Source organism: Halichoeres trimaculatus, unplaced genomic scaffold (assembly GCF_033239565.1).
Source record: "Halichoeres trimaculatus isolate MK-OKI-2021-1 unplaced genomic scaffold, fHalTri1.1 fHalTri1_scaffold_20, whole genome shotgun sequence".
Classification (NCBI taxonomy): Eukaryota; Metazoa; Chordata; class Actinopteri; order Labriformes; family Labridae; genus Halichoeres; species Halichoeres trimaculatus.
This window is the reverse complement of record NW_027437198.1, coordinates 2,375,482-2,387,528: the sequence shown is the minus strand read 5'-3', so window position 1 is coordinate 2,387,528 and position 12,047 is coordinate 2,375,482. Positions and strand designations below refer to the sequence as shown.

General features: G+C 42.0%; 1 protein-coding gene across 1 annotated transcript; it reads right to left on the bottom strand.

The window, feature by feature from the left end:
- Positions 1-2,986: 2,986 nt before the first annotated feature.
- On the bottom strand, positions 2,987-7,083 carry atp5mf (ATP synthase membrane subunit f). The gene is made up of 4 exons (XM_074696293.1): positions 6,985-7,083; positions 5,536-5,643; positions 3,215-3,331; positions 2,987-3,130 (listed from the first exon to the last, which is right to left on the bottom strand). The coding sequence occupies exons 1-4, from the start codon at positions 6,998-7,000 to the stop codon at positions 3,102-3,104; spliced, it is 270 nt and encodes an 89-aa protein (XP_074552394.1). The 5' UTR covers positions 7,001-7,083; the 3' UTR covers positions 2,987-3,101.
- Positions 7,084-12,047: the final 4,964 nt, after the last annotated feature.

The following is a 12,047-nucleotide window of genomic DNA, read 5'->3' as shown; positions in this document are numbered from 1 at the left end:
ACAAATAGCAGCCATCTTTAAAAATGGCCGCCATCTTGACATTTTGTTGTGTCTAACATTTTGTTTCAAAAGAGTGTCCCTTAGAGAGTATCTGTACCAAATTTCATGCTTGCATCACCATTTGAACTTTTGATATAAGAATCGTCTGATAGAAATGGCGTCCATCTATGAAAATGGCGTCCATCTTGAAATTGTGTCCTGTCTAACGTTTTGTTTCAAAAGAGTGTCTCTTAGAGAGTATCTGTACCAAATTTCTTGCTTGCATCACCATTAGAACTTTTGATATAAGAATCGTCTGATAGAAATGGCGTCCATCTATGAAAATGGCGTCCATCTTGAAATTGTGTCGTGTCTAACGTTTTGTTTCAAAAGAGTGTCTCTTAAAGAGTATCTGTACCAAATTTCATGCTTGCATCACCATTTGAACTTTTGAAATAAGAATCGTCTGATAGAAATGGCGTCCATCTGAAAAAATGGCCGCCATCTTGAATTTTGGCGTATCTAACATTTTATTTCAAAAGAGTGTACCTTAGAGAGTATCTGTACCAAATTTCATGCTTGCATCACCGTTTGCACTTTTGAAATAAGAATCGTTTGATAGAAATGGCGTCCATCTTTAAACATGGCCGCCATCTTGAATTTTGGCGTGTCTAACGTTTTATTTCAAAAGAGTGACCCTAAGAGAGTATCTGTACCAAATTTCATGCTTGCATCACCATTTGAACGATTCCCTTGAAATTTTACAGTTATCTGCTCCACTATGTGGAGGGTTTTATAGCCCACTACCCCTCCCCGCGGATCAGTTTGGGATGGCCCTTAATGTGGCGGACCCTCCGCGAGAACGCGCAAACGGAGGGTTAGTGGGTAGGGAGAGTGTGTAGGGGGCGGTTTGAAAAAGGCCCTAAAAGTTAAGGAAAGGAGGGTCGTTACTTCCTTTAATATCTCCTTTAGCATAAAAAACACCGGACCATCCTTTTCAAAAGGAAAGGAGAAGAAAACGCCCCATAATGCCTTGCTGCACGTGACGTGTAAAAACACGGCTACTGCCGAAAGTTTACGGAAACTTATGGTGGAGAAAGGGCGGAAATTATGTGAGAGACTTTTGCTTTTCTAACATTTTCTAACATTTTCTAACATGTGTCTGCCTGAATGTGTTTATTGTGTTCACGATGTATGAATGTCAAAAAGATTTATGGTTATAAATCTTCGAAACGTTTGGTTGCAATTCCGAACTGAAACAATGAATCACTAGTGATAGAAGTAATACCGTTTATTAACATCAATAAAAGAAGGACAAATGAGGACTTTTTCAATACTCCAAATATAATGAATTCAAATAATGTTCATAATGAATGATGTGAATGAAACAGGGGGTGTAGTGTTTCTGGCTGTCTGCTGTATTATCCACAGTCCTCTTGTGTTATCAGGCTTCAGACTGTCAACATTTATAGATGCTCTCACGAACCTCACAGCTGTGAGCAGGAAACACACACTGCATGACCAAAGACAAAACACCATCACAGGTAAACCCTCTGATCATGGATTGTTGATGTTAACCGGTGAAGACACGAAGCGACCCTGTGAGATAAGGCAGAGGACAAATGCGCTTCTTGTAGTTCATTTTCGAAACATTGTAGTTCGTCGTGGCTTACCTACGTCACAAGTAATTGTCACATAAATGTGACATCAAAGTGAAAGTGCAGTCGAATTCCTCTTTGACTGTAGTTCTCCTTTCCTCTCATCTTCTCCCCTCCTTCCCTTGACCCTGTGACGTTTTTTATTGGGGTTAAGGTAAAGTGGATAGGAAAGGACTTAGGAAGGACTATTCGGATCCATCCACTGTCTGAAAGAGGGAAGTTTGTCTTAGAGCTTGCTGCTCTAGTTTTATTCTACACCTTGATGAAGGGGACTTCACTCAGCTGAGTGTGGCTCAGTCTCAATGTCCCTCCTAAACCCTGAGCCCTTACAGACGTAACTGAGTACACGAGGCTGCAAGGGCTTATGTAGGGCTACAGTTTAACTGTAAACAAGCTTTAGTTTGGAATTCATGACATTTTACCTGTATATTCCTATGAGTCAGAACAGTTTGTCGACAGAGCTAAAAGACAGGAATTAAAAAAAATCTGACTGTGTTCATATACTTGGCCATACAGAGTGTGTAAAGACCTAAAGATTTGGGCAGATTAAGGCTGTTATTTTTAAGGACAGGCAGAAGCATCAACATTGGTTTAATTTCTAATGTTGCTTGCTGTCCCTCATTTTCAATTTCAGTGTTTAGGCTTTTCTTTAACCTGCCGTGTTTGTGGGCTTTCCCCCATGAACCCCAGGATTTAATGGTTTCGCATCAGATTACAATGTACTGTGGGTGATTCCTTTAAGGCAGATCTGCATATGTGCCCATTTACAGAAAGGGTGTGTTGAGGGCTCAGAAAGTCCACGACAACCCTCACACACTTTGTGACTGTGGGACAGCCCCACAACCTCTTAGAATTTGCAAGGTCGTGCCTCAGAGTCAGTGAGTGTGGACATTGCTTGTGACTCTTGACGGGGGACATTCTACCACAGAAGGGGAGGGAATAAGGGTTTGTTTGAAAAAGGGCCTCTGATGGTGGGGAGGAATTCTACGGGGAACATCAGTTATTACCTAATCAACCGTTCATACCACCCACACACTACTGACCAACAGTGGGAGCTATTATGGGTTTGGTGTCCTATTCAAGGATACTTAAGCATGTGACTGCAGGAGCTGAATCAAACCCCCAACCTTTCTGATTGAGACTCAATGCCCCCCCCTTCACAGGAGCTGTAGCAGTCAGGTTCAGACCCAGCTTCATGAAATCATACAAAGACCAGCAACCAGAGGTTAAAGACTCCTTCAGCAGCTTTCCGAGGGTCTTCAGGGTCAGAGGTCAGCTATTCTGAATCAGCACTCATGAATGTTTCTGAAACCCAAACCGACTCAGACAATCAGACACATAATCCAATATCAAATCTTTAGATTTTTTTATTGGTCACAACACAAAGAGCAGAGGGCAGAAAGCACCAGGGGGACATGGACTCCGGATGACCCCTGAAATTCTGATGGGGTCTGCTGAGAGGGTTCAGTGGTACTTCCTCCAACGGTCGTGTTCTGCAGGTTGGAAAAACACAGACATTACAGACTCTGCTCCCAAAGGAGAGAGCATTTTCAACCTAGAGAGGTTTGATTTCTTACTGATGTGGTCGTACTCCCACAGGTAGCTGATAGCCACGTAGCCAACCAGCAGCATGGCCACACCTCCAATACCTCCCTTTTTTACGTTAATGTACTTGTTGTAGTATCTGTCGTGGCCTGTAAAAGACCAAGAAAAAAAATCAGAGACTTAAAACCACAGCAAGGAACAAGAATAGTCCACATCAAACAGCAGAGGATGGGTTATGAAGATCCAGAACGTGTGCACTGATTACAGACTCTCCTCTGAAGTCCTCCCTGACCTACAGGGGAGAGTCGAGCAGGGAGGGGGGGGTCACTGTTAAGCGGCGTTTTCACCAAGCAGACCAGTTCGGTTCGCCTCACTACGCCACGCATTTTGTGGCGTTTCCACTGACTTATCCCGGGACAGATCCCCAAAAACCGGGATGAGCCGGCCTACATTTTTGGGACCCTTCCGCATGGGTGCCAGACTGAACCGATCCACTCTCGGAAGGTGGAGCAACACACTGCAGACTGTTGATTGGTCAAAGGAATAGTCACTTACCCCCACAGCGGCTGCATTTCTCCTGGTGGCACACAGACTTCTCTGAAACAAAGCTTGATTGTGCTTTGTATCAAAGAGCTACATGCCAATCACACAGAGGATGAAATGCTGCATGTCTTCCATCTGTGCTCTTTGTTTACTGTGTCACGTTTTTCTTCTTTGTTGGATTTATTGGCGTGTTACACTGTGTCGCGCTGCTACAGCATCAGGCTATTGTTTAACAGCTGGGGCTTCCATCTTACACACCACCCACCACGAGAGGGCACAGTTTGCTGTGGAAATGTAAATGGATCAGGCTTAACTGTACTGAACTGACCCAGACTGCTTGGTTGAAACGCGGCTTTAGACTAAAAACCTCCTACTCACAGAGTCAGTCCAGCTGTGTAGTATGGGTGTAATGTTCCATCGATATACATTGATATACATCGATTGGTTAAGCAATGATCCAATCACATCGATGGAAAGTCTAAACATCGATCATCATCGTGATCTTTAATGTACGCCTTTATTTTGAAATCCCGACTGGACACGCATGTCCGTCTCTGTCCAACCGTGAGTCGTTCTGAAGTTTCCTTTCAAGCCTCACGCACTCAGCGTATGAGACACACATTTGAACCTTTTCACTCTCTGACACGCCACGCCTGATATTTCTCCTGCTGTAAAATATACTTTTTCGCGCCCACCGAGTCACACCGCTGTAGGCGAACGTGTAGCAAGATGCTGTTAGCATCACAGAGCTAAAAGGGAGCCAGACATATCGGCCAATCATAAAATAGCTCTCCTGTATCCGGGTAAGACACGGTCGACCTGACTGCAGAGGATGCATGCTGCACACACGACAGGAGTGCATCATCACACGACTGCAGTGAGTTATCTCATAATTTGATTTTGTAGCGCACTGATTCATGAAATTTCATATAGTTAAAAAGTAAAACGGCGAGAGCTTAGTGTCAATCCTCCTCCACATCGACTATTACACAGTGAAACAAAGTCTGATCACACTGACATACAAACTGTGGTTATCAGGCATCACAGTAAAAAAAACGATCAATGTTAAGTTAGTTAAGTTGATAGTTCTAATTTTGAACAATAGAAATGTTTGGGTTTAATTAAAATCAAAGCTTCACATTTTTGGTTTGATAGAAAACGGTCAAATGTTAGATGTCAATAATAAAGTTTATGTAATCAGTAATTTTTAATTATAGTGTTGCATCATTACTTGATATAATGATCAACCATTACAGTATAACAGTAAGACACATAAGGTAATTGTAGGGGCAAAAAAAACACCTTACCTGAATTTAACCAGTTTAAATTTTAAAACATAATGAGATCATACAGATGGCTATAATCCTCTACAAACTATCATACCTAAAGGTCAGCACATCGGTCCACATTTCAGTAATAAAACTATCAAAATTGTTTTGTATTTCTTTCTTGCCTCAGGTGAAATGTTGCTGATTGTGTTCAGCGAGGACATTATATTGTCTGAAATCGATCGAAGACCCCGAATCGAATCATATCGTATCATATCGTGACAGACTTTGTGATATCGGCAAATATCATATCGTTGTCCAAAGAATCAATATCGTATCGTATCATCATGAAACTGGTGATTTACACCAGCTACAGATTTTCTGTAGCTTCTTCTTTGACCTCAGAGGGCTTCTCAAGCTCACATTCTCCCTTCAACAAGCTGCTGACCTGATGTTCACAGACAGCAGCTCTGTTGATCTACAATCAACACACTAAGGGCCAACATGAGACACTTTAAAAATATCACTCCAGGTATCCTCACCTCTGCGGACAGCTGAGATGATGCCATTAGGAGTGAAGTCACGACCGCCCAGCCAGGATCCCAGCTCACCAAGCTTCACGTCCATCAGACGCTTCTCAGCCACGGCAACTGAGGAGGGTAAGAGCAGGTAGAGCACCCATTGTCATATCATTATATAAGACTACAACCTACTCCTAACCACACTCCTTTTATCAATTTAAGGTAATTTAAATTAAAACCACAGTAGACTGAATCAGACAACCAGCTCTTCAAAAAATCTGTGTCTAATTCAGTCTGTTTGTAGACCTCACATACGTTTACCTTGAAGACTGCATCAGACACAGACTGAATCAGAGGCTGTTTTCCACACTACCTACTACAATAGTAGTACCTACTATTTTGGCCAAAATTCAGTATGTAGCAGATAGTGTGTGAAAACTTGCAAAATCTAAATCATGCTAAAAATCCCCAGATGTCCCACTGATCCGGGAAAATTTCTCAGTATGCAACGGACCTGTCCACCTGGCATACTGTTTCCCACAATGCACGGCGCTAACATTTTGTCAATGCGGGGTTCTGTGAATTACCGCCATCTACTGGAATGACTCTGCACTACAACTACAACACAACAACATTAATGTTAGGCAATATGTGAAATAGATGATAAAAAACACTGGTAAATCTTGTCACTTCCAGTTGTAAAAGAGTTGTTTACTTCAAATTCATTACAGCTCATAAATACCACCAATTACCTTTTTTAACCATACGTGGATTATATGGAAGTGGTTTTTTCATCAGCTGTAAGAATAAAAAAATAAAAATAAATAAAATAAAAAAATATATATAGCTTTTGGTGTAAGATTAAAAATCAAATATGACGTTTCTGCTGTGATATGATTAACAAAATAACCAAAATGTTGTGACCTACCCATAGTTTGTTTTGTACGTTATTGATAGGTTAAAAAAAAAACAAAAAAAAAAAACAAGTGTAGCTTCGTAGGCATTGCTAGTGTAGTAGACGGTTTGGAAAAACAGCCACAGACTAAATTAAACAGACTGAATCAGACACAGGCTGATTTAAAGAATCATACTGAATCCGACACAGACTGAATCCGAAACAGACTGAATCAAAGAAATGTCTGCATCCTGTGAGAGGAACAGTAACCATATTTAATCAAGAGAGACTCTCTCCGTGATAAAACTGAACCATGAGCTAACACAAGCTGAATATGATTCGCTGTTGGTTAAAGTCTGCAGCAGCAGACTGATTTCTCTCACAATGACACTAGAAGTCCTTGACGGGTTTGGAGGCTCGGTGTCGGCCCAAGCTCAGATTTAACCTTCAACTGAATGTTTAGCGCCCGGAGCTACACGGAGCATCACACACACTCTGAAACACGAACTCACACCTTCAAACTAACTCAGCTATTACAAGATTCACTCATATTTCTGAAGGACACGACACGTTACCTGGTCTGTCCGCCATCTTCACTGATGTAGAGAGCTTGCTACTGGGGATTATGGGTACTTAATGGGCGGTGCATCATGGGAGAAGATTTTAACCGAACCACTAGAGAGCAGCAGAGCCTCTAAAACCAGACGTCTAATAAACAAACCTAGAGGTTCAAATTGTTTTAAGATGCTGTCAGACAAAATTTAAGTCAGTTCAGTACATTTAAACTACAGACGCCAGGTTAATCTCCATCAGAGACAATCTTCACCTTCATGGATCTCTGTAGAGATTTAGTTTGTTCAGAGGAGCTGGGCTCCAAACTTTCCCCTTCGATACAAATGGCTGATGATGTCTGGTGAACAGGGGCTGGTGTATGGCTACGCCACCGATGAGACTGAGAGAATGCCCCTCACTGGGTGTGTCTCAAAGCTCCAAAGTTCCATCCATCCCTCCTCCCAGAGCCGGGCCAAGCCGTCAGGAGGCCTTAAGCATATTTCATTTGGGGCCCCCTTCCACTGAAGCACAGACTTAGTGAATGCTTCATAGTTATCGTTCACCAACACTAAAGCTCTAACATCCACTATAAATCTGTCAACATCTCTTCAACATAATTTTAGACACTCATAATTTTTATGTCTTTATTAGAGATGTGGTTTTGTATTAATTTGCACTCTAAGGTTAAACGATGCAGTCAATGCAGTTCACCATGAACAAGTATAATTTATTTGCTTTTACTTTGCAAACTGAAAATTTCAACACACACTCACTGCACTAAGGAGCTCCATAAGAGACAGAATGCCAGCCCGGTTAGGTTCATTTCAGTTTTGTGTTCACAGTTTTTGGTTTGGTTGGGTGTACATCGTTGTTGTTTTTAACACCCCAGATTACCATATACACTAATAATCCGCTATTAACAGATTATTTTTAATCAATTCTGCCATGTATTGTCATGAAAAACCTGAAAGAATGAGGCTGTTTCCTCATTTCAAACATCATTAAAGCTGAGTGAAGCACTGCTTGTTTGAACATGCCGGCTCCTCGCCAGAAAAGTCACTGTTGTCTGTCCCAGAAGTCACTAAAAGCCAGTGTTTGATTTGTATAGGCTAATAATCCATTAGCATGTAATTGTCATGGACTCTGTAGGAGAGAGAAATAACGTGGGAGAGACAGAAAGCAGGTAAAACACAACATCATAAATATGTTTACAACTACAAATTTACTTTCTTCTCTCCATTCTTGTTTTAATTATTCATGTCGAAACATCAACCCTTCTCCTTAATCGGGGCTGGGGACCAGCAGAAGTGACCATAATGAGACACACACTTGCGTGATTCATTTGAAAGCAGTTGTCTGTTCTAGAACAGCAGGAGGAGACTGCTGTGAGTAAGCAGGGGCCTATATCACAAAGCAGGATTAATGTCTTTTTTTATTTTTTTCCCCTTGTCCTGTTCAGCGTCACGACAACAGAATTATGGTCTGGCTGCCGTATTGTGCAGAACACATTTGCTTTTCCAAAGGGAGCAGTTAGTGTATAAGGCTCCCCTTGAGTGTTAAAATTGTACTCTTTATTAGATTTTTTTTTTTTTAATATATATTTTATACATAAATACACATACATATATATACATACACACACACATACGTATATATGCACATATATATATACATATGCATACATGTATCCATACAGTTTCCCTCCCGTATATTGCCAAGTTTGAAGATTACTGCTGAACCAGAACAAGGTGATATCAGGAAAGAAACAGTGATAAAGGGAAAGAGTGTAGAGAAGAGACTAGACAGAGGGGGAGAGAGAGACAACAAAACAACAGTAGAGAGCAACCACAACAACTGAACAAATGACTACAGACAGGAGAAATAAACAACCAGCTACTGAGCCTGAAAAGAGACAGTATCCTGAGTTCTTTGACATCATAATCACAAGAAGCACCTGTGGAGAGATGAACTGGAGAAATAATGAGTAGCAGTGAGCACAACAACGATAATTGCAAAAAGGTACATATACGTATATAGAAATATACACAGAAGCATATACTCACCTACACATATAGGGGTACAGGTGGCAGTACAGAAAATTGGGTTTGATTTAGGTCAGGTGATCATGCCAAAGTGTGATCATGCAGATGTGGCCCCGCTGCTCCCAGAGGCCAAACACGCACTGAGATAGCCCTCATCCCCGGGCAACCTGCAGCCATAACAGAGCACAGGGCCCAGACAGACCACCACGGAGACAGCAGCACGCCAACCCAGGAGGAGGTAAGGAGGGGGCGTCCCGGGAAGGCTAGAGGCAGGCCCCTGACACTGCGGAGGGAGGACCCCAGGGGGCCAGGGACTGAGGTCCGCAGGCCCCGCTAGACGCAGGGCCCCCGTTCAGTGCAGGGGGTAGGACCAGGGGTCACCTGTACCCAAGGGGCCACTCACCCCCGAGGAGGGAGGGTTCGGCCAGGTACCCGGGAGGACGGACCCAGCCCAGGCCACCACCCATCACGAGTCGGTGCCAGCCCCCAGCGCACCCGGCCAGACACCGGAGACCACAGAAGTCCTCTCCCCAAAAACCTAGTGTCCCCCGTACACAGCCCCCTGTCCCAACCCACCCCTATCCCCCCTCTCATCTATATCCCAGCTCACCAGCCCTCCACCGTGGACCCTGACACCAGCACATAAACATTCTGTCCATCCATACCCATACGTTCACACAACAGCACAACAATACCACGGCACCACAAGACGACCACACAACAACATCACAACACGGCAGCACTATATCACAACACACTTAGAGCCTCCAGCCACTCAGGTGGTGAAATACCCCTCCTTTTCCTCCTCACTCACCAAAAATTAAAAAAATATAAAAATAATTTTAAAGAGGATTTAATAAATAAATAAGTAAATAAGTAAATATAAAGCCATGGGCATCCTCCGGGGCGCCGCAGGACCCCTGCTGCGCCACTTGCCTAGAACCCAAGGCAGCGGATCCCCTTTTACCCCATGCCCCAGGGGGCATGGTAGAAACAGGGATGTGAGAAGAGCCCCCTACCCTACCTCCCCCGCTCTGTAGTGTGTGGATGTTTGTGATCCTAATGCAGTTAAAAAGAGAAGTTAAAATTGGGGAGTGGACGGCCGCGTAGCTCATGGGGCAGTGCCCTTCAGGTGGGTAGCTCAAAGAGCCCTGCTCACCATATACCACATGGCCCATCCCCAAGGGTCTCTGTGTGTGTTGTGTAGAGTAGTTGGCACCATGTAGGGATGTCTAAGTGTAAGGAAAATTGAGGCGCAAGTCTTATCAGGGTGCAGCAGAAGTGGTCCCTAAGGACCTCCCCCACAGCACCTGACGATCGTGCACCTCAAGGTCCTAAGTGTGTGGATGTTCTAGATGAGCGGGGTAGTGAGGGCTGTGGGGCAAAGTAAGACCAGAGAGGAGAAAGCTCCACTCTGGAGGGTGAGCCGCCCTATTGGCAGAGCACAGGGCCGTGGCAGCCAGAGGGTCAAGGATATATATATATATATATATATATATATATATATATATATATATATATATATATATATATATATATATATATATATATATATATATATATATATAGATCTACATATATATATAGATATAGATATAGATATATATGTGTATGTATATATATATATATATATATATATATATATATATATATATATATATATATATATATATACACACATATATACATACACACACACATTTTATACATATATATATATATATATATATATATATATATATATATATATATATACATATATATACATACACATACATACATACACACACACACATTTTATACATATATATATATATATATATATATATATATATATATATATATATATATATATATATATATATATATATATAAATATATATATATATATATATATATATATATATATATATATATATATATATATATATATATATATATATATATATATATACATACACATATATATATATATATATATATATATATATATAACAATGGAAATAATAATAGAAATAATTATGGTAATAATAATAACAATTATAATAATAATAATAATAAAACATTATTTATAAAAATTCACACACATACACACACATACATAAACACAGACCTGCACACACACATCTGAACGTACCCCCATTTGCCCACAAGCACACACACACACACACACACACACACACACACACACACACACACACACACACACACACACACACACATACACACACACATAAATTGGAGGCTGGTTAACCCTCTGGCCTGTTAACCACCCCACCCCTCCCACCTAAGCCTCCATGGTCTCTAGAGCAGGGACCGGACGCCAGAGGCAAGCCCCTACCCGTCCCCATGGAGGCGAGCCCGGGCAGGCCCATGCCCCCCTGGCCTGGGCTGCCCCCCTCCCCAGGACAGAGAGCAGCCCTCAGGCACCAGGGCCCACAGCCCACCTCCCAGTACCCGTCCAACCACCAGTAGACGCGGAATCCCTGCCTATCACCTGCCTAAGTGATGGAGCTAATCACAGGGGACCAGAGAGTGTAAACATCTTCCGATTTGTGCTTAGAGGAGGAGGCAGACATTATTTCATTGCTGATGTAGTCTTATAGAAGGTTCTTAAACTGATTGGTGGACAGATTTTTTTTGCTTTTCCAATTCAAGAGGATTGTTTTCTTTGCGATGCATAGGGCAGTGAGGACCAAATATGCAGAGTAATAGTTCAAAAACGTGTCATCCAGGTCCCCAAGAAGGCATAGTCTGGGGCATATAGGGATATTACACTTAAACCATGTGGAAAGGTCTTCACACACCCGGGGCCAAAAGTTCTGAACAGGTGTACAGGACCATACAGCATGTAAATAATCATCTGGTGCGTTACTGGTGCAGTGTGAACAAATGTTAGATTGTGTTAGACCTATCTTGAACATCCTGTGTCCTGTGTAATGGATTCTGTGGATAATTTTGTATTGTATAAGTTGTAAACTTGAGTTTTTTGTCATTTTAAATGTGTTTGAACATATTTGCGACCAGCTGTCATTACTGAGACT